Genomic DNA, 22,251 nt, shown 5'->3' on the forward strand with positions numbered 1-22,251 from the left:
ATATAAAAAATAATATAGATGAACGGGTTGATTATCTCAATTAATCCAAAAAAAATAAAAATAAAGTACTGCAGTAGAATAAAAATAAATTGTAACAAGAGACACACGATTTATGTGGAAAAACTTAGGGTCCTAAATAACCCTAAGCCAAAAACACGGCCTAATACTACTGCTTTATTCTATTAATCGAAAAGAAGTACAGATTGCGAAATAGCAAAAACCTTACCCAAGCCTTTACCTATTCTCGCCAATCTCCGATGCTCCCAGAGCTTCTTCAAGATCCAATGGATGCACCACGGACTTCACGCCCGATCTCCGGATTCAACCGGCTCCGAATCAATCTCCCAAAGATTCGGCCACAGCAGCAAACAGCACCAAAAACCACGAACAGTGAATGGATGAATGATATGATGTGAACGTGATCTAAACAACCCAAACGGCGTTCGAAGATGCAAGAGGCGAGAACAAAACTCTCGCCTCTGCTGAAAACCAAAACTTGTGCAACCCTTTCTTTCTTTTATCAAAGCAAACTTTCTCTCACCGCCGAAAAACAAAACGTGCAACCCTTTCTTTATTTAATACTCCATATATAAGCAAGAACTCTCTCGCCTTACTGTGTATTTTCGTTCGCAGATGCAAGCATGTAATAAACACAAATGTTGCTGCACACAAACTCTTCTCTGAAAAGAGTGTGCCCTAATGGTTGATCAAACCTTTTTTATATAGCATTTTCTCTTGACCGACAATCAAGTATGGAAAGCAAATTTTCAAAGAATTCTTTTTCAGCAAGACAAATGTGTGCAATCTATATTTTTTATACTCTAAAAAATCCTTGTAACGATAATGATATATATATATATATGTGTGTGGAAAACAAATTTTTCGGAGAGTTTTATGGAAAGGCAAACGTGCAGAAATAAAATTTCGAATCTCACAAAATACTATGCATGATGTGTTAATGCTAATTACCTCTCACGCAATTGAATCAATTTCGTAGCGGTCAACTTGGCGCAGATAATGGGAGGAGCATCGAGCGAGCAACTACCTCCTAATTAACCTACCCATTACAATCAAATGGAGTCGATCTAATAAAGACACCAATGAAGGTTTTGAACAACCCTGGAAAGTGCCAAAATATCTAACAGAAAGCATTGGACAAGGTTAGGTCAAGAGGTTTGGGAGTGGTGAGAGGCACAAGGAAATTTAGTTCAACGATTTGTGGATAGGGTGAGCTGTGTGGGTGAGCAGAAAGGATTAGATTGGCCTGAAGAGGTGGGCTGTTTTGGGTTTGGGGGGGGGGGGGGGGGGGGGTGGTAAAAGAATTTGGATTGGGTTGAAAATCATTTGGGCTGGTTGGGAGGGGGGAGGCTTTGGGGCTATCTGGAGGCTCAGTTACGAAGTACTGGGGGCCCAACTCAGAAGATTGGCCCAGAAGGCCAATATGAATTTCTGATCCAAACATCCAACTTTTGTTTTGGGCTCAAGAATTCAAATCATTATCTGATAAAGGTATTATTAAATCCGAATCAGCAGAAACAGATATACCTTAGGTATTGCTCAAAGGAATATTCTGAGAAGGGCCATCTGTCATTTGTGAGCTGCCAACACCCATCCCTCCAAGGACGACATCACTGGTACGATTCAACGAGTGAGGCACCTCCAATCCAACATTTGCTTGCTGTACCTGGCGCGTGTCGTATCACGCGTTCCTCACCATCGTTCGTCACGCGCTCACCATTTCCATTCCTCTGCAACACTGGTCGCCGTGTGAGAAGGTTGTTAACCCGTCTTTCTGCTTCATCCACCTCATGGCGGATTTCTTCTATTGGGATCACTCCACGTCTAGCTCTTCCTATTCTCATTTATGGTCCAAATCCAGACTGGGCCTCAAAGCCCCTAGCTGTGAAACGACAACTTCTGTTATCATGCCCAATCCGAACACATGATAACATGCCCAATCCGAACACATGATAACAGAAATCCGGAAGCTTCTCGTATTTGTATGAGATCCAAAGATCATTCTCCGACTTCCCTTTCAGATAGAAACCCCTTGGAAGGGGCTGAAGAATATTAACTTCCACTCGAACACGAAGGAAGCTACGGGATAAGAGCATGCTATCAGAGGACATTTCAAGGGCTAGAATCCTACCAAATCTTTTGCCAATGATTTCAGCATTTGCCCTTGTCATTTTCTCCACAAGGAGATCGTGGATTTGAACCCAGAAGGGGCATAATGAGAAATCGATTTGAGTGGCAACCATACCTTCCTCCAACTTTCGGAGAACCAGCAAACTATTCATGATGGACCATGGACCTTCTTGTGTTACCTGACACTTATCTTCAGGATCCTCAAAACGAAAAAGGAATGTATTATTGTTCTAGTCGCTCACATGAAAATGGGATCTCAATCTCCATAGATAAGATGTTGGAGACAACAGAGGCACTAAGGGTTTTGGTGTGGATAAGTTTCCCCACTAAGCAAAGATTATGAGTCACCCCTGTTCTCCAAAACTTTCAAGGTCTAGAACCTCCGATTCTGCCATTAGAAGCAGAAAAACTCAAGAAACAAAGTATGAGCACGAACAGAGGAAGAGAATGAAAACTAAAAGCAGAGAAAGAAATTAGAATTGAGAGAAACAAAAGGGGAAGAAAGTCAATGGTGGTAAAGGTATGAAATAGCAATGAAGAGAGAAAAACAAAAGGAAAAGAAGGGTGGGGGCGGGGGGGGGGGAAGGAATGCAGAGATGAGGGTGGGAAGTGGGGAGGAGGCGGTGGATAGATGGGATGTACGGTTGGAAAGAAGAGGTGGAGCCATTAGGGCAAGACTCTCATTCTAGAGAGAGAAGCTCTCATTCTAGAACTGGCTTTATTACTGCAGTTCCAAGGGAGAGGTAGCAAATTTAAAACCAAGTCCTATTTGAAAAATCATTTAAACATAATACATTCAAAAGAAAGTAGGAGTAGTAAACTTGCTAGTTGCTACATCATATAAGTGCATGTCCTCACTCTACAAGTTTAAAGAGTGAAATGGCTCCTCAATTTGTCTGACCATTAAATATAGCAAAGTCGATCCTTTAAAATTTAAAGTCAAAGGTGTACTAAATTTAAAGTTTGCAGAGTTCCTTGAAATGTATTTATAACAAGTGGCTCTTCAACTTGCCACATGTGTCACTAAAGTTAAATTTGGTATAAAAATCTGCTAACTACATTGAAGATAAAATTAAAAAAAAAAAACAAACCCGCAGGCCCTAACCTCTCTCTCTGACCCTATCCTTCAACGAGAATACCCACCCCTCTCTCTACTCGCTAGCCACTCCCCCACCTCGCGACCTCGTCTATTTGACGCCCTTCACGGCCTCCACAGTCCAACCTCCATGGGTGGCAATGATGGAGGGTCAGATCCACCTCCCTCGGCTCTAACCCAAGCCTCGGCAGATCTACTGAGATCGCAAAGTTTTAGGGTGGTTTCATGCTTCCTTCAACAAATAAGTGACCAGACCCGAGGCGGCGGTTTGGGCGACCGAAAGTTTTTTTTTTCTTCGTTTGTTCTTGTTTATCTCCTTTAATGGAGATTTATGTTCCCTATGTGGAACTTTCTCTACCCTTTGTGGGTGTTGCTTCATTGTATTTGGTGAGATCCTACCCAATAATCCATATGAATAACTTGAGTTGTTTCCGTGTGACTGTTTTCGCACACTTTTGGTTGAAGCCCTCTTATGAATATGAGGACATAACACAGTAATGCATGCGACAACGTAAAGCACCACAACACACATGTATTGAGCAAAGTCAGGAACTTCGCTGAATCACAGTAACTTAACTGGCATAAACCCAAACAGGCAAGGGATGGAACATGCCGTATGATTTAGTTAAACCTTTAAAAGAACTAAAATTACACAAGAAACCAGAAGCAAACTCAAGCAGTCTCTGCACTCAAAGCGCTCTGACCTATGAAGAAGTATGATGCTCAAAAGCACGCAAAACCAAACCCTTTGCCGTTATAATTCCACCTGAAGTCGTCTTCAACAAGGACTAATTGGATCCAAATCCCCAGACACAAGTCTTCTGCTTCCTTCTGTATTTTCGACAGCAGCTGTCACTGGGCTACTACTTGCAGGAATCATTTCACTCACTGTAACACCACCGCTGTCTGGTTGAGTACTGCTCTTTGCCATTTTGGGGCTCATACTTGGGGAGTTGGGAACAGAAACACCAATAGGTTTTGACCCATTCAGGGCATTGCAGTGTGGTCAATAGTAAACTATGTACAGGAAATCCTCCTTCCTTGCAAGCCCTGCACAAAATGATAGGACAACAAATAACCTTTTATCACTGCATTCTGCACAAAGCCAAACTGATTATGCTAAGCATTGTCAATCTCTTCTTCTGTTTGTCTAAAAGATGGGCACAGAAAGTTTACTCACCATTGTGCATATGGCAGTTGCCACATATTAGAGCATAAGACTGTGTTGGATCCTCACCCACCAGCAATGCTGCAATCCGAGCAATCCACCCTCCATCTTGCGTGGTCGATCCTGGATTATGATGTTCCACAACCACCTGATCATGCTCAGAAGTCTCGGAACCCTCATTCCCTGTATTACAGAGCATTTGTTCGTCAGTGTGTTGCAACAGAGGGCTCCCTGTGCCACTGGATCTCGTACGGGGCTGATTTCTATGTCGAAGATCAGTAGATTGGACAATCTCAACATTGTTGCTCTTTCCTGTTGGGGCATTGAGCTTAGAGTTATCTCCTATATACACTATCAAGCCAGAATCTGTACCCAATTTAGATGCAAGTACAGTTGCAGCAGCTGCCTTTGCTGCTGGGTCAGGGTCATACCTCTGCAGTTGAAATTCTGCAATTAATATACGAAGCATTTCAGGTACAGAAATTGGCTCAATTTTGCAAATACGGTCTTATGCCTGAGAAGAGGCATTAATGTAGAAAACGAGAAATATAACAGGAATACCGAATGAAATACGCTCCACAGAAGGGGGAAAGAAAGGCTCCACAAAAATCGTAAACATACAGGAAGTCCCAACAATTCAGGGCTTTGTCAGTACCAGTCTTGAACCCAGGGACCAGAGCTTCCAAAGTGGACAGGAAGCCAACAAGCCACCGGAAGCTGGTAAATCTCAAACAATGCCTCTCTAAGAACTAGTTCATTCAGAACATTGGCAGCATTTTATGCCTGCCTATTTTGCAATTGACAACACTATCTCATTTTGGTCCCCAACTTTTCAACTCTTTCACCTAAAATTTCAAAGGCTAAATTACATCGACTGACCTAGACAATTACAAGAACCTCCCCTAAGGTTTATAAAATGAAGTAACCTCCCTCATGCTTTAGTTGCCAGTATCTGATTTCCTTTCCCATACAGACGGTGTTTGTGATGCTAGGGAGAAGTCTGATATCGTCTTGTTGCTTTTCAAATATCCCATTTTTGCCATTGCCGAAACAGAAGTATAATCTCATTCACAGCCTAAACTCTCTATTCTTCACAGTACTCCAGACCAAGAACTCCATACCTTGACCTAGATTTACAACCAAACACCAAAGCCAATGATCTCTTCCAGATTAATGCCAACAACCCCCCCCCCCCCATCTCTCAGTTGGGTGTTGAATGGTGGGCGCTAAATTTGAGTGTTGACAATTGCCTTGGCGAGGGGTTTGGGGATGGTGGTCAACTACGATGGTTTGGGAATTGGAATGTGAAAAAAGAGGCAGATTTTGCGCTAGGGCTCACATCCTCGTTTACCTCTAATGTTAGCAATTACACATCCAAACCTTAAACCACCCCAAATTCTCTTTGATCAATTCAACACAATTCAAATTAAAACCTTGCACAATCAAATCAAATCACCACCATTTCCAAGTTATAAAACTATGATTGCACCAAACCAACGCCCAACAACCAAATTCAAGTCAAGCTTGTCACTGGGATTATTGTGTTCGATGGCGGGCTTAAATTTGAGCATTAAGCAAGTTGGGTTTCATGGAGAGAGAGGTTTTTGGGGTTTGGTTGGTATGGCAAAATGTTGGGGCTTTGGATTAGATGACTGATGGTGGTACTATCTGATATAATTGGCCAATCCACATCCAGTTGAAAATCAACCTGATGCATTCACATTCTGAAAAATAAATAGTTCGCTAATACTTCACAGAGAGATCAAATAGTAGCAAGACGGCACAAAACAATAATAGAACGGTACTTGCTCTGTAGTCATATCACCTGAATTAGCTGTTGTGTAATACAGTAATTTGTCTTCACTTTAAGCTCATCAATCTTTTCTTGCCTTTCAGCCCGAAGCTTTTCCAAAGTTTTCTGATCCTTACGGTCACCTATGAGATCACACACGAAAGCATGGAAACATGAGAAAGCCTATTTCTAGTCAGGATGCCCCTGTATGGTTTTCCAAATCCATGAAATAGTTATAAGCGTGACATCGTACCAAACAGGGAACAAAAGACTTAATCATGCAGATGTACAGGTCAACTTCCTTTTGCTAATAACAAAAGTAGAAACAAAATGACTTGAATTAGGAATGTTATCCGCATGGAAATAAATCTGGTAAAAACTTCTTCTATCCAAGTAAAGGGCAAGTGCCCAAACCCTCCTTTTTTAAGAATTGGTCATTTTTTCCCGCAAGGTAAGTTTTGAGTGTGCAAGCCCCAAAAATTCATCAAATGCTTCACAAAGGAATTCGGCGCATGCTTGTAAGGAGGAACTATAGCCAAGTTTAAAGTCTCAAACGTTACTATTCAGCATCAATTGAGTGAATCTAAAGCTAACCAAACCGACCCTTAAGTCCAAATCAATTGGGTTTGGCTATGTGAATCCGTTTTCTCCACTGAGCTCTGTCCTTTAGAATAAAACACCCATTCTTATATATTGAGCTGTGGTTCAGCATTCAGCATGTAATTTGTATGTATCAACATGCTACAAGGAAAAAAAGAACTGTACCAGTGTCCAAAATATCACTCGTTACCCATCGACTGATGGGTAACAAGATCATTTTTGTTTTGATCGGCCAATGGGTAACAAGATCTTGGACTTTCACAACCCGTATTTACCTATGTATTGGGTGGTACTATCTGATACCGGCCACCACATCTCCACTTCTGAAACGTATCTCATTGTGGTGGTTTATAACCCTAAATATAGTACTATTTCCACATTCACTAATCAATAATTGATTGCTACACATTGCACCAACCCCTCAGCAAAGCAAATACAAGCCCTTCCTCATCCCACTGCTTCAGCCCTTCGTTCTGTCTCGGTAACACGTCAGAGGCCTAATGTAATGTCATGTATGGTGGAATAAAAATGACTTGGCTCCTTCACATACAACATTGTCATGGTGGTGGAGAACTCGAAATGGTAGGTGGAGGGGGTTGGCCTAGAATGGTGGGGGTTTGATTGGGTTGAAGAGTGATGGGTGGGATTAGTAGTGGTTCTCTTGCATATTAGATAGGCATACATATATGTATCTCTGTGTTTAGTTTAGATTTGAGTAGGGGTTTAAATTGCAATATTCACTGCCACAATGGTTGTAGTCGTGTACGACTAGTATTAGGAGTAAATGAGCAACGCATAAGGAGGTTCAAAACTAGCAAATGCCATAAGGCTAATTGATAAGCATGTTATAACCTTATTTAACACAAACCGAACATTTGCAATTGTTCATAATCAGGATTCACATGGATAAGTTATGCCAAATATAATACATATGATTAGCCAACTCAGTTGCCATACAATAGGTACATAATTGGCATATAAAAGTACTGAGCAGTAAGCAATGATAGATCAAAATATCTTATCGGTAACAAAATGCATTTATTTATAGGGAAAAATGCATGTTACCCTCTTGTGGTTATCCTTCTCCAATCTCTCTTACTCTCTCGTCTTTATGTACATAATTTTATACCATATTAAGCTGAAGTCATACATTAATCAAAATCTCCCTCTAATAAATATAATTTTGAACTTTTTAGGTTTTCTAATTCTCTTTTTATTCTTGTTGGGGTCCAATTCTCTTTGCCAATTGACAAAAAAATAACGTTTTCCTAATTTAGTGTACAAAGTTACAGACAAACACATGATATATGTGCATATACTCATACACTTAACTAACAAGGAAGCTTGATTTTTTTTTTGCTTGGCAAGGAAGCTTGATTGTTTTTTTTTTTTTTGCTCGGCAAGGAAGCTTTATTTTTAAAGATATCACATAAATCCAACTGTTGCAAACTATCTTCAATGAATCCAAGAGATTTCAATGTGAGATACCAGGTCAAGTCTCATGCCCAAAGAAACTGCTCCATGTTCTAAGGGTTGAAATTGAATTAAAGCGCATGATTTCCCAAAACTGTAAGATCCAGCCCTCTCCTCTCCTCCTCTCTCTCTCTCTCCCCGCTTTATACATTCGTTTTGGCTCTCAGCCCCTTTCATTTCAAATTTGGAACTCCTTTGCTCGTATTAAATCACCCTCTCTCTCATTCTCTCCCTAATCCCTCTCTCACTCTCTAATTTCTCTCTTAGTCTCCTGTAACAAAGTACACCCCCCCACAAGGGTTACCTTATCTCCACCAATCTCTGCTGCCACTTAAATGTTTAGGAACCAATTGGGCTTCCCGGGCATACTGACTATTACTGAGCCAATAAAAAAACAAAGGTCCAATGTTTAGGACTTCATCGAACTTCACGAATCCCACAGCTCAAACGGATCTTGTCTAATTTATCATCTCGATCTCCTTTTGATTTACAACTGAGTATGTAATATTTACACATGTTATTCTGAAATCTAAAGACAAACTTTTTACCCATTTTGGTTTCAGCATCCTGAAATCCACGCATCAGACTTGAATCCATTATAGCTGAAGTATGATTTATAACTATGAACAAATACATGGATAAGTTCTTGCGAGAAAGGCTCTACATAATCTGAGGATAACAGTTTTCTTTTGTTTGAGAGGTTTTAGGTTGCGATCATCTTGAGTTGCTGCACCTTTAGCCACGGGCCATTTTCTAGTACATCCTCATACACCCCACACAGCCAACCCCCAAGTCCCCACCAACCACACCATTATAACCATGGACAACCCTCCACTGACCAACCACAGCCCAGCCCAGCCCTCCACTACACTCAATGAAAATCGGCCCCATCTAACCAAAATTTTTAACAATTCTGAAGCCAGAGAGCTTATGGACCAGCACTGAGAATAACCGCACCTGAAGTATTTCAACACGGCTTGTATGTTTTCTGTCATACCGTCATAGCTTGAGAATTGAAAAAGATCCTATTGAATCCCTTGAGAATTGAACAAGAACCTATTGAATCCTAGTTCTCATACAATAACCTGTGTACACTACGGCTAGATTACCTCAATATTCCTTTTGTACATATAATTATCAAAAAATAACTTTGCTTCCTGATTTTTATTGGTGCCTTGCTGATTTCCGTACAGCAATTTTTTATTTGTATTCCCATAATTGCTGATATAAAAACGGATGTCTATCAGTAGAGAACTCAGTAGTGACCTAAGGCACTCATTTAGCAATCAACATAAGTAGCAACCTAAGGCACGATGCTAAATTCAAAAAAGCATGTTTTTTATTAGTCCAGGATCCTGAGTTTCCAAAAAGAATGTATTCTCTAACAAAGACACAACTGAGTCCGAAATTTGCAATCCTAAATTGCTTCAAGAGACAGTTGAGCCAAATAATTGAAGCAAAGCATCCAACGATAATCAAAATCGAAGGATTCAAAAAAGTCAAAATTAAACAGATTCCAACACTGTGGACTTAGCAAAAATACAAAAACCAATGTTTCACAGGGAGCCCAAAATCAAAGGAAATCATCTGCCTAAGCATTAACAGAAAAGAGAGAAATTTATTTATCACAAAAGAGGAAAATAACAAAAGTAAAATAGTGAATCAAAAAACAAGAAATGTAATACGGGACATATTAGGACAATACAGCATTCTGGAAGAGTTTTCAGATACTTACACATCCTTGTGAAGGTTACAAGTGCTGAGTAAGTTTAGACGATAACCCCGGCAAAAGCAACATTGGCAGAACCCAAAATGTCCTCATTTTCCAGTTCAAATCTAAGGACCTTGTTGTCATGATAGCATAAATCACTGCAATAACCTGGCAACAGAAATTATCTTAAGACTCAAAGGACTTAGAGAATATAGACTGAATAAAGTAGTGCTTTTGCACAAAATGCAATTAACAATCAACAAGGAACAGGAAAACACAATGACACAATAAGCCACTTATATTTCTTCAACATTGATGGACAGGCAAACATCATCAGCTAAAAGATAATATCAATCAGAAGAAAAGAAAAAAACAATTCAGATTGAAGTTTAGTTTTACCATAACAATCTAGCAAACTGTCGAAGAGCAATATAACTCAAATTCTCACATTCCAAAACTTGCCCTTAAAGCAAACTTGTTTGAGCCAGTACCAGGATGCAATGCCCCCACTAGACTACTCTCAACAATGTTCCTCAAGAAAAAGGCATCAAGGGGATGCCACCCATTTACAAAAGAAAACGAAGAACCAGAAGGCCAACAACACCAAAAGAGACCAATTAAAAGAGCCTATAAACCACTCTACATAAAGAAAACTCCAATGATGATAACAATGAAGTTTTGCAAATGCATACCTACACTTTTATGCCACACAAACAAATTCTCAGTCCGAATATAAAGAAATAAAAGGAAACAGATCTTACCTCAAAAATAACAGAGAATATTATCAGATGCCTAATCATCCTTCTCCAACTTTGAGATCTCTTTTTCATTCTAGCAAGAACAGTAGCTTCTTCCTTTGAAATGTGTTGAAGTCTCTTCTCAAAATCATCACCATGTTGTCTAAAGAGTCCATTTCAAATTCGAGATATTACTCCTTTCTGCTGCTTCTTCACAGTAGTTGCACTGTCATTCTTTCTTGTGTCTTGGGCCTTATTGGACTCTCCAGCCATTCCTACGGGTTAGTTCTAACTCAGCAACACAAATAGATTCATATGTATTTGTTAACTAATCTAAACTGGTAGGCCAAAAAAGGTAAAGAAAGAAATACTACTATATTAGCTAGAATAGTGATGAATGGGTAACCCATACATACAAAAAAAGTTCACCATGAAACAACAATGATTCACGGTACCGGAGGCACTAAGAGCGTATTCCCCTTGAGGCATGTGATATCATTGGTAACATGCAAAACACTTTCTAGCCTAAGAGAATCTAGGCACCGACTTTTGTAAATGAGTAAGAACCAATGAACCATCTTCCAAGAAAATTTAACATTAAATCTTGAATCTGGATTTAAAAAGTTGCTCTCTCAAAGAAAAACAGAAGTGCATGGTTTACAAATATACAATTTTGTAACCCCTCCAACACTGTAAGTTTTTATGGGTGATTTTTGGTATACAATGAATCCAAATGACATTGCGGTGATTTTAGGGCCAATCGTAGAACACGACTGTATGGTTTTGAGGAATCATTGCGTGAAGCCTAGAAAGGTATTGTTTTCTGTGAAGTAACTCTGGCTATTACATCCTGTGCCTGCGAGTGACTCTAGCACTTCAACTTGGGAAGTAAGAAACGATCCTATCCAATGTTAGAATTTTGCATGGTGATCTTGGTGTCCTTGGCTATCCTTTTGCGAGAAGCAATGTCACGTATCTTTGGTAAAGAAGTTAATGTGAAATGCACAAGCGTGAGGGCAAGCTCACCTCAACAACTAGCTTTTCGGGTCTAATTCTACCCTAGACAATGTACCATCAGAAAAGTACCCAAGGATATTAGGAGGGTGCACGTCCTCAAAATGAACGAGGTGTTGGGTGGAGGAGTATTTTCAGACACTAATTGTGAATGAACTCGATAAGAGAATTGAACACACAAGCTCACAATTTTGTATTTCACTCAATAAGGAAAAAAACATATGAGGAGGAGGAAATTTTCTGTTTCTCTCTCTCTATCTCTCTGATTCTCTTACTTCACTCATACTTTTACAATCAGATTACAATCCTATTTGTAGGTAGAACCATAAGAAAAAACAAGAAGGAGATAATTTCTCATTTATTGCAAATCTCAAAATATATCACGGAAGTGTGAAAGTCTTCATCCACGTTTTTCTTCTCCCAAATCTGATGCTGATTTCTCTTCCACTTGCAAGCCTCCAAAGGTACAGTTCACTCACGTTTTTGTTCTCAAGCTTATCTTTCAACATCCCCCCTTAAGCTTGAGTATTTGGGAGCGCCTTCATTCCGAGCATTGTCTTCATTTTGATGAATGCTTCATGCTTGAGAGGCTTTGTGAAAATATCGGCAGCCTGGTCTTGTGTCCTGCAAGAGACCAGCTCCACTTCTTTATTCTTGACATGCTCTCTGATGAAATGATATCTTGTATCAATGTGTTTGCTTTGTTCATGAAAGACGGGATTCTTTGCGAGAGCAATTGCTAAACGATCGTCGTTGTAAATCTCCGTGGGATTTTCTTGAGATATCCCCAAATGATTTAGCATATTCCGAACTCATATGCCATGACAAACTGTTGAGGTGGCTGTTACATACTCTGCTTCACAAGACGATAACGTCACTATTGCTTGTTTCTTCGATGACCATGTGAAAGCTGTATCTCCAAGAAAGAAAGTAAATCCAGTAGTACTCTTTCTTTCATCCAGGTCTCTTCCCCAATCACTATCAGAATAACCAACAAGATTGAAGTCTTTAGTTGATGTATAGAATAGTCCATCATTGACTGTACCTTTAACATAGCGTAGAATCCGCTTGGCTGCATTCAAGTGGGATTGATTGGGTGTCTCCATGTATCGGCTGATAAGACCAACCCCATATAGTATGTCTGGTCTTGTGCACGTCAGGTAGCGAAGACTTCCTACCAGACTTTTGAAATATGTCGGATCAACATCTCGGACTTCGCTCTTCCTGAGTTCTACTCCACTTTCAACTGGAGTAGTCACTGGATTACTTTTCTCCATGCCAAAATGCTTGAGGATGTTTTTGGCGTATCCAGCTTGAGAGATGAAAATGCCGTCATCTCTTTGCATCACTTCGATTCCGAGAAAATGTGCCATGAGTCCGATGTCTGTCATCTCGAACTCTTGAACCATACTTTGTTTGAAAGAATCAAACATAGCTAGATTGTTGCCTATAAAAATCAAGTCATCAACGTAGAGGCATACAAACAGTTGGCTTCCATCAGTCTCCTTCTTCATATAGAGTGCATGTTTGTAGGGGCACTTCTCGAATCCATTCTCCTGGAAGTATGCATCAATCCTGGTGTTCCATGCATGAGGCACTTGCTTCAACCCGTATAGCGCCTTCGTCAATATGTACACTTTGTCTTCACGACCTTTCTTCACATATCCAGGTGGCTGCTCCACATAGATTTCTTCTTCCAGAAATCCGTTTAGGAATGCTGTCTTGACATCCAGCTGGTAGATCTTCCATCTTTTCTGAGCAGCTAATGAGATCATTAGCCTAATCGTCTCTATCCTGGCAACAGGGGCGAATACTTCACCATAGTCGATGCCTTCTCTCTGCTTGTATCCTTTTGCTACAAGCCTTGCCTTGTATCTTTGAACCTCTCCTTGAGCGTTCTTCTTGGCCTTGTAGACCCACTTTACTCCAATCGCCTTATGACCTTTTGGGAGACTGGTCAGCTCCCATGACTTGTTTTTCTCTATGGAGTGAATCTCTTCATCCATAGCCTTCCTCCATTTGCCTTCTTGGTTAGCCTCCTCGAAACTAACTGGATCACAGCTTATTTGTAGACAGAACATGATGAAATCTGCATCTAGCGGATCTGTATTCTGGCATAGATCATCCAAGCTCCGTGTACTTCTGGGCCTCATGTCTGAAAACTCTTGTGCAACTAGTGAGGATGGTTCACCTCTTTGTGGTGATGGCTGCTCTTGTTGTTCTTCTTTTTCTAGCTCCATATTTCTGGTAACTTCTGTCTGGTCCAGCTCCAGGATTCGTTTTCCTCGAAAATGACATCTCTGCTGAAAATCACTTTCTGGGTGATAGGATTATACAACCTGTATCCCATCGTTCTGTCATCGTATCCAACAAGGATACACTTAACTCCTTTGTCTTCGAGTTTGGTTCTGTTTGCCTCCGGAACTTCGGCATAGGCAATACAACCAAACACTCTGAGATGACCCACACCTGGCTTGTGAGTGGACCATGCTTCTTGTGGTGTCTTTGACTGCACATTCTTCGTAGGACACCTGTTCAGTAGATAGACTGCACACTGAACTGCTTCGGCCCAAAATCTCTTGGGCATGTCTTTATCTTTCAACATGCTTTTAGCCATGTTGAGAATGGTGCGATTCTTCCTTTCAACTACACCGTTTAGCTGATGAGTATAGGCAGGTGTGCACTAGTGTCTGATTCCTTGTTGCGTAAGGAATACCTCAAATTGATCTCCAATGTACTCTCTTCCTTGGTCTAACCGCAACGTCTTGATGTGGTAGCCGCTTCCTTTCTCAACAAGAGCTTTGAACTCTTTGAACTTTTCAAATACTTCTGACTTCAATTTTAGAAAGTATACCCACGTCTTTCTGCTATAGTCGTCGATGAACGTGAGGAAGTATCTGTTCTGACCGTTTGAGATTGGCTTCAACGGACCACAGACATCTGTGTGTACTAGCTCGAGCGGCATGGATGCTCTCCAATCAACTTGCTTTCCAAAGTTATTGCGATGTTGTTTGCCAAGAATGCAACTTTCACATACCTCATTTGGACGTTGAATATGAGGTAAGCCCTTGACCATCTTCTTATTTGCCAACAACTTCAAGCTTTCAAAATTGAGGTGCCCATATCTGAGATGCCATATCCAATCTTTGTCGTTGATAATGGCATTAAGGCACTTTGGCGTGTCATGAAGAATAGTTAGCGGAAACATCCTGTTCTTTGCCATTTGTACTTGAGTTATCAACTTCCCTCGAGCATCTGCAATCGTCAGTTGCATATCCTTTAGGCTAATTTGATAGCCTTTTTCCAGCAGCTAGCCAAGACTAAGAATATTAGTCTTCATATCTGGAACATAGTAGACATTGGAGATGAATGCATGATCTCCATTCTTCCTTTTGATTATAATATCACCTCTCCCTCGAACTGGTACTTTAGAGAGGTCACCAAAAGAAATATCTCCCCGAACCGTTTCATCAAGTTCAGTAAAAAGCTGCCTTAAGCCAGTCATATGATTACTGGCTCCAGAATCAAGAAACCATATACCTTGATCCTGCTCGGTTGGGCTGTGTGCCATGAGACTCATTGAATCTCCTCCTGCTGGCTCCTTGTCTGCAAAATTGGTTGTTTCGCCAACTTGATCTGATGTTGGTCTTCCCCGGCACTCGTTGCTATAGTGGCCATACTTTTCGCAATTGTAACACTGAACGTTACTTTTGTCAACATTCGAACTGTTGTTGTAACCGCCTCTTCTGCCTTGTCCTCCTCCTCTTGGATTATGACCTTGCTGTCCTCGTCCACCTCTTCTTAAAGCATGGTTTTGTTGTCCTCGACCACCTCCTTTTGGAGCATGATTTTGATTCCCTCCTCTGAAGAGTCCTCTGCCACCTCTGCCTCTGGAATTTGAATTTCTAGAGCCTCTTCCATGGGAACCATAGCCTCGTCCCCTATGAGATGTTCCCCCCTTGCTCGTACCTTCCTTCACTGAGGGATAACTTCGTCTGTAGAGCTTGTTCTAAGGCTCTATCACTGTCTCTGTGCAACTTCTGTTCGTGGGCTCGCAGTGAACCCACGAGCTCTTCAATAGACATGGTTGAAACGTCTTTAAGTTCTTCTAACGTAACGATGAAGTCGAATCTACGATCCAAAGATCGCAAGATTTTTCTATAACTCTCGTGTCGGTGAGAGCTTCGCCATTTCTCCTCATTTGGTTTGAAACCACCATAATCCGAGCATAATACTCAGAAATAGATTCTGAGGATTTCATTCGAAAAGACAAGAATTCACCTCGTAGAGATTGAAGGTGAATCCTCTTTACTTTGTCAACACCTCTGTAGGTCTTCTGCAGCATCTCCCAAATTTCTTTGGAAGTTTTGCCGGAAGCGATGATCTCGAACGTGGCTTCGTCAAGTCCTTGGTAGATGATGGACCTGGCTTTGCAATCCTTGTTTTGCTCGGCACGGAGCGTAGTCTTCTGTTCTTCCTTTAAAGCTATTTAAGCTTATTTTGAGGCGGGTTCATCGTAACCTTCTTCTACCACCTCCATAACATCTTGAGCGCCGAGTAGTGCTCTCATTTGGATGGACCAATTATTAAAATTGTCCTTGGTGAGCTTTGGAATGACAGCTTGGGATGTTCCGTTAGCCATCGAACCTGAATTTCAGGGACTAATCTCAAAACTTGGGGACTGAATTTGAAAATAAAGCAATTGCAGGGACGTAATGTGAAATTAGGCTTGTTGGAGTTGTGCTCCAACGGCACTGAATTATCTTCCTCCTTCTTAAACCTTTGTGGGCCAGTCTTTTTTGAGAAAAGCTTCGTGGGAGTTAAATGGGATCAGACTTCCAACTACTCTTTGGAAAATGACAACCACCTCTTTGATTTGTAATAAATGGGATTAGACAAGTCTGGCCGTGGGTCTGATTCTTTTGGAATACTGAAATCAACTTCAAAGATAGCCCTCTTTGATAAAATCGAAATCTGTGGTGGGTTTGATTTCTCACACAAGAAGAAAAACAATTTGCTTCTTGTTCTTCTCGCCGCAACTATGAAGCGAGAATTGCACTGCCGGATTTGCTCGTCTCCGAGAGACAAATCTTCTGGTGATGTCGAACTGGTGGTTTGATTTTTTTGCAGTGGCGTGGAGCGGCGTGTGTGCTCTGATACCAATTTGTTGGGTGGAGGAGTATTTTTCAGACACTAATTGTGAATGAACTCGACAAGAGAATTGAACACACAAACTCATAATTTTGTATTTCACTCAATATAAGAAAAAAAAACATACGAGGAGGAGGAAATTTTCTGTTTCTCTCTCTCTATCTCTCTGATTCTCTCACTCCACTCATACTTTTACAATTAGATTACAAGTCTATATATAAAGGTAGAACCATAAGAAAAAACAAGAATGAGATAATCTCTCATTTATTGCAAATCTCAAAATATATCACGGAAGCGTGAAAGTCTTCATCCACGTTTTTCTTCTCCCAAAGCTGATGCTGATTTCTCAGCACATGCAAGCCTCCAAAGGTACAGTTCACTCACGTTTTTGTTCTCAAGCTTATCTTTCAACACGAGGAAGGTGTTGTTAACACACTATGTGTAATGGAGGATGCGAAGCAAAGTCCCGCATTATCTCGGTGTGAATGATGTAGATTGTAGAGTATACAAATGTGAGGGCACCCCACACCTTAATTACCAGGTTTTTAAATGATTTCTACCTAAGATCCTCAAACGATGTTGTCTCCATCTCAATTGTGCAGTCAAATTAGAGCTCACTACTGGGGCAAAGGAAGGGCTTAAAGTCATTCACTAGATGTGTACAATGATTCCACTAGTCATTTTCTTCGAGAGTACTTTCAGGTGATTTGTTGCTTAGTAGCACGAAGCGGGAGCGGGGGAGCGGAAGCACCTAGAAGCTCCTAAGGTTGGGAGCGCCTAAGGAGCATATATCGATTATATATAAATACATATATAAAATATCTTTAAATACTTAACCATTGCAGGAAAAGTGATGCTTATTGAGATTTTCCCGATCTTAAAGGGTAATTAATGGAAGTTAGATTTTTCGAATTTGCAAAACTTCTTGGGTTGTATGATTTTCATATTCTTATTTCCACAATGGCATTACTCCCTTAAAAGTAAGAGAATAATAAAATAACTGCCTTAGCGGCCGATAAGTTCCCATCTTAGTTAGGAGCGAGCTCCCGTCTCGAAGGGAGCGAGCTCCCGTCAAGCTCCCATCTTGGGAGCGCTGATTTGAGCTCCCGTCTAGGGAGCGCATCCATTTTAGAAGGTCGTGGTTGTTTACTAAAGGTATCAGAGGTAGCTTGTGCAAAAGTCTGTGAGGATCCAAGGACACTGCATGATAAGCCTAGGGATTCATCTAGTGTGTAAAGTCATAACTGCTAAGGAAAAAGTTGAGCCATAATGACTCTAGCGCTCAATCCCTTATCGACAATATGACCTACATCACCTACCCTGCTTTGAAAGTTGGCTCGGTATCTAGGTTATGCAAGTAGGACTGTAGGAGTAACAATCCTATTGTCCATGGCTAGCCCTTTTGGGTGAGCTTCCTGAATTTTTTTCTTTGGACATCTTAAAATTGAAGAATGGAAAGGGGAAAGAAAAAAAAAAAACAAAGCTAACTGCCCTGTTTGGATGGTGTTTTGGAAAAAAAATTTCAACTCCAAAAACACTCATTACCCATGCTTCCAATTATTACTCCCATTTCACTCTTCACTCATTACCTATCTCCAATTATTATTCTCATTTCTCTCTCTATCTCTCTCCACTCATTATCCCTATCTCCAATTATTACCCTAATTTATCTCTCCACATTATCCCAAAAACCAAACTCAAAAATTTTCAAAACATCATCCAGCATACGTTTCAATGAAATTTTGAGTGTGACAAATTTCAACTAGACAAAACGTGGGCTTGGCTTTACAAGTGCTAGTGTGTTCCAGGTAATGATTCATATTCCATACAAGCCCGGGATCTAAACTCATATATAACACGTTAAAGCTACGTGCAAAAGATTTGTAAAAAGAAGCTATATTTAGGGCTGGCCCTGGGTAGAAGCTTAGAAAGCAAGTACAGAGCTACCTGGTGTGGGGATTGGACATCCTAATACTCTTTCAACGAGAGATTACTTACTAGGCCCCAAAACATGTCATGTTTAAGCATCTAAATAGAGAGAGAGAGAGAGAGAGAGAGAGAGAGAGAGAGAGAGGAACACCTAGAATTCAATTATGGGTCGGGTGTAATCGCGTAGAATTTTGGATGTAGGTGGCGATTGCAAAGGAAAACCTAGAATTTGATCCTCTGTATCGAATTACTCCCCTCGCAGATTACAGTTCAGAGTTTGATCGCAGCTCTGGTTTTGGGATCTCATTCTCACGCGAAGTTCTCATTTCAGAGTTCTCTTTATTTTATATTTTCCTGTTTTTGGTTACTTCGTTTGGAAATTACATAGAATGGAATCTATCGATGCTTTCTGTTACTCCTTGATTTTTGAACACACTACCCACACAAATGATTTACACACAGATTCTTTACAGATTTTTCGTGAGGCTCACTTTTAGATTTCACAAAAATAAGTATAATTCTTTCATTAATTTTAAAATATTTTTTTTGAACGACCCTCTAAAAAATGAGTTCTATTGAATAAAGGCAAGTGTTTGATCCTATTTTACAACTTTTCATTCAGAATTTTAATCTGGAACGCTGAATGAAAAATTGTAAGATTGAATCAAGCACTCTCATTTATCGTATGGAGCTCATTTTTTCAGTCGTTTGAAAAGATATTTTAAAGTTAACTTTGCGGAGTAGTTGATTTGGTGTAAAAAAAGACATTATGCTCCATAACCAAGCCAAGCCTATTCTGGTTCGAAAATAATATTTATGGTTGAGATAAAACCGAATCTAAAAACTAGGGACTACCTCTAATTTTGTATGTATAGAAAAAAGAGAGCATAAACGAGGACCTCCTTAATGCCACAAAATGGTGGCATTTGGCCAGATGGCAGACTATCCGCTGGAGGGTGTCGTTCAAGGAGGCAGCAGAGTTGAGTTCCTGAGTCCCCTAATTAGGTCCACTGCAGTAGTGCATTTATTTTAGAGTACGTCGAGCTATTACAGGTTAACGGGTCTCTTTACTACTATATCATACTATTGTAGGTAGCAATTGCAAAATTCAAAGATGCAGGTAGGTAGGCCGGCCAACAATGATAAAACTAAACAGGTGTTAGCAAAGTTATCCAAATGTCAACTAAAGTGAAAGAAAAACATCCGATATTTCAGTGCAACAATAACCATACAGGGTACAAAACACTTTCCCTATGCAATAACCAATGCTTGAAAATGACTAAGTCAAAATTATAAAAGCAAGAGAGAGAGAGAGAGAGAGAGAGAGAGAGAGAGAGAGAGAGAGAGAGAGAAACATAATACATTTAGCTGATAATTTTCCGCCTACTATTTCTCTCTCTTGTTTAATTCTCTTCTTTTCCTTCTCTTCCAAAACATCCAACCACAACATTAGCCATTAGTCTATAAATTTCACTTTCTCGATACTTTTCAGCCCAAAGTATGTAACACTGTCTAAACAAGAGTGACTAATAGCAGCCAACCTGAAAACATAAGATGTTTTTTTTTTTTACACGTTTATCATAAAAATTTGCATTTCTTTACCATTTCATACATGTATTACTTTTGATTATGGAACAAGAGAAAAAATGCATTTCAATTTTGCATCAGATTATTCCCCAATAGAATCAAAATCTCGACTTCCTCTCGAGTCTATCATATCATAGTTAGTGACTCCATTCCAGATTTTATTTTGTTTGGGTTTGTATCAATTTTATTTTTGGCATCCTCACCTTATATCCTTTCGAAAGAGCTAAAGGTCAAGCAAGTTGGTGGTCAATAATTGTGCTATACAACCAATTTTCATGCATGTGGCAAATTTTCTTATAAGCTTTTCTAATTGACATTCGTTCTGGATTTGGTCCTTCCAAAGGGAAAAAGAATATATTCGGAGTACAAATTGACATATAAGAAAGTTTTGAATAATCACATGTGCTATAAATAGAGTTGAAGCCCCCATCAAATGGCATATTCACATTGGAGCATTGAGTAAAATCAAGAGGGAAGAGTGGTCTCACATGTAGATAAGAGGTTTGTTGAGTAGCCAAGGATGATTTGCCTGCTTCCTCCTCCTTAAGGGATCTGGAAATAATCAAACAGATCAATATTATATTATTCCAAACTATTGTTTGAATTCAGGCAATCACCTTGGCTAAGTTGACAATCTCTTCTCTTTCATGTTAGACCCTTCTCTTCTTCCATTGCCATTTAAGCATTACGCATGCATGATATTATCTTCAAGGATAGAGATATATATCGTCACGTGTGCTGCGACAATGAGGAAATAATTCTCCAGTAAAATTCCGATGGATCGATGCTCACGCTATGCTAGACTTTTTAACTGCATATACAACTTACTGCATCTACAAAACTAACATGCATACTACTAGTGCTACGGATGAGCTTTTCTTCTGTTGCAGAAATCTCTTGCTGCCATTGCTGCCATAACATGTGACGGGTCTATTGTCCCCACTAAACTAAGGTAGAAAATGCTAATAAACACAAAATATGGCAATTAAAGTATATGGGATACTTTTCGGCAAAAGAAGATTAAAAATCTAATGGAGAGATGATTTTTTTACCGGTAATAGGTATTGTATTTACCCTACTTTTCTTCTTTCATTATCCGCTGACAATACTACATAAAGGGGGGAGGGAGTGGACAAAGGGAGGGGAGGCCATTTGCATGTGACGAGAAGAGATTTATTTGTTTGTTTGTTTTTCTTATTTTATTTATAGTCAAGTGTCTGGGCAAACTAACTTATGCACACCTCGACTAATCATGACAACCATAGATCCACCGTCCACTAACAGAAGCCACACTTGAAGCCAGATCAAATTCTCCATATGAACTGGCCCCCAAGGTGTGTAATTTGTAGAAACGAAACTGATGGAGTTTGTTCTAGACTGTTTGTGTTCGTTTTGGGTCTCAAAATCCAACTCTTCTCTCTGTGCATTGTCCCCAAAAAAATTTCTCTATCAATTTCTTTCCACTTATTACCTCCAAAAACTTCCCTCAGTAGTCAACACACAAACTGAACAATCCGAAATTTAGGCCTAGGTTCTAGCTAATCCTTTTTATTTTTGGATAATTTTTTGTTATATACACTCCCCTTGTTTTGCTCCCACTTAATTCACAAAATAGGAAAATGTTAAAAAAGTCAGTGGGCTTTTGTTAAGGTTGAAAAAGTAAATTAATGTGTAAAAGTGTATAGTATATGAGAGTGTATAGAAAAGTATAAAGTGGGTATTGAAATTTGTGCTTCTCCCAAATCAAACCCAAAAACGACCTTTTATGCTTTGCCCAATCACGCGTTATTGCAAAACTTGTGATCCTGTTTAATTGTTGACATTTGACTCAGGTTTGTATTATAA

The 22,251-nt window shown here is 39.9% G+C and overlaps 1 protein-coding gene and 1 pseudogene across 1 annotated transcript; both read right to left on the minus strand.

Annotated features, from left to right (window-relative positions):
• Positions 1-3,760: 3,760 nt before the first annotated feature.
• Positions 3,761-19,142, minus strand: LOC131313338 (uncharacterized protein At2g24330-like; annotated as a pseudogene).
• Positions 13,970-16,084, minus strand: LOC131313960 (uncharacterized). Its single transcript, XM_058342458.1, has 5 exons — positions 15,975-16,084; positions 15,709-15,870; positions 15,280-15,629; positions 14,456-14,994; positions 13,970-14,398 (listed from the first exon to the last, which is right to left on the minus strand). The coding sequence occupies exons 1-5, from the start codon at positions 16,082-16,084 to the stop codon at positions 13,970-13,972; spliced, it is 1,590 nt and encodes a 529-aa protein (XP_058198441.1).
• Positions 19,143-22,251: the final 3,109 nt, after the last annotated feature.

The sequence above is a fragment of the Rhododendron vialii genome, chromosome 13a (genome assembly GCF_030253575.1).
Source record: "Rhododendron vialii isolate Sample 1 chromosome 13a, ASM3025357v1".
NCBI lineage: Eukaryota > Viridiplantae > Streptophyta > Magnoliopsida > Ericales > Ericaceae > Rhododendron > Rhododendron vialii.

Coding starts and splice junctions, on each gene's coding strand:
- LOC131313960 (XM_058342458.1), bottom strand. CDS start 16,084: ATGCTGCAGAAGACCTACAGAGGTGTTGACAAAGTAAAGAGGATTCAC. Junction 15,871..15,974: donor TCCTCAGAATCTATTTCTGA/GTATTATGCTCG, acceptor TTTGGATCGTAG/ATTCGACTTCATCGTTACGT. Junction 15,630..15,708: donor TTATCCCTCAGTGAAGGAAG/GTACGAGCAAGG, acceptor TTCAAATTCCAG/AGGCAGAGGTGGCAGAGGAC.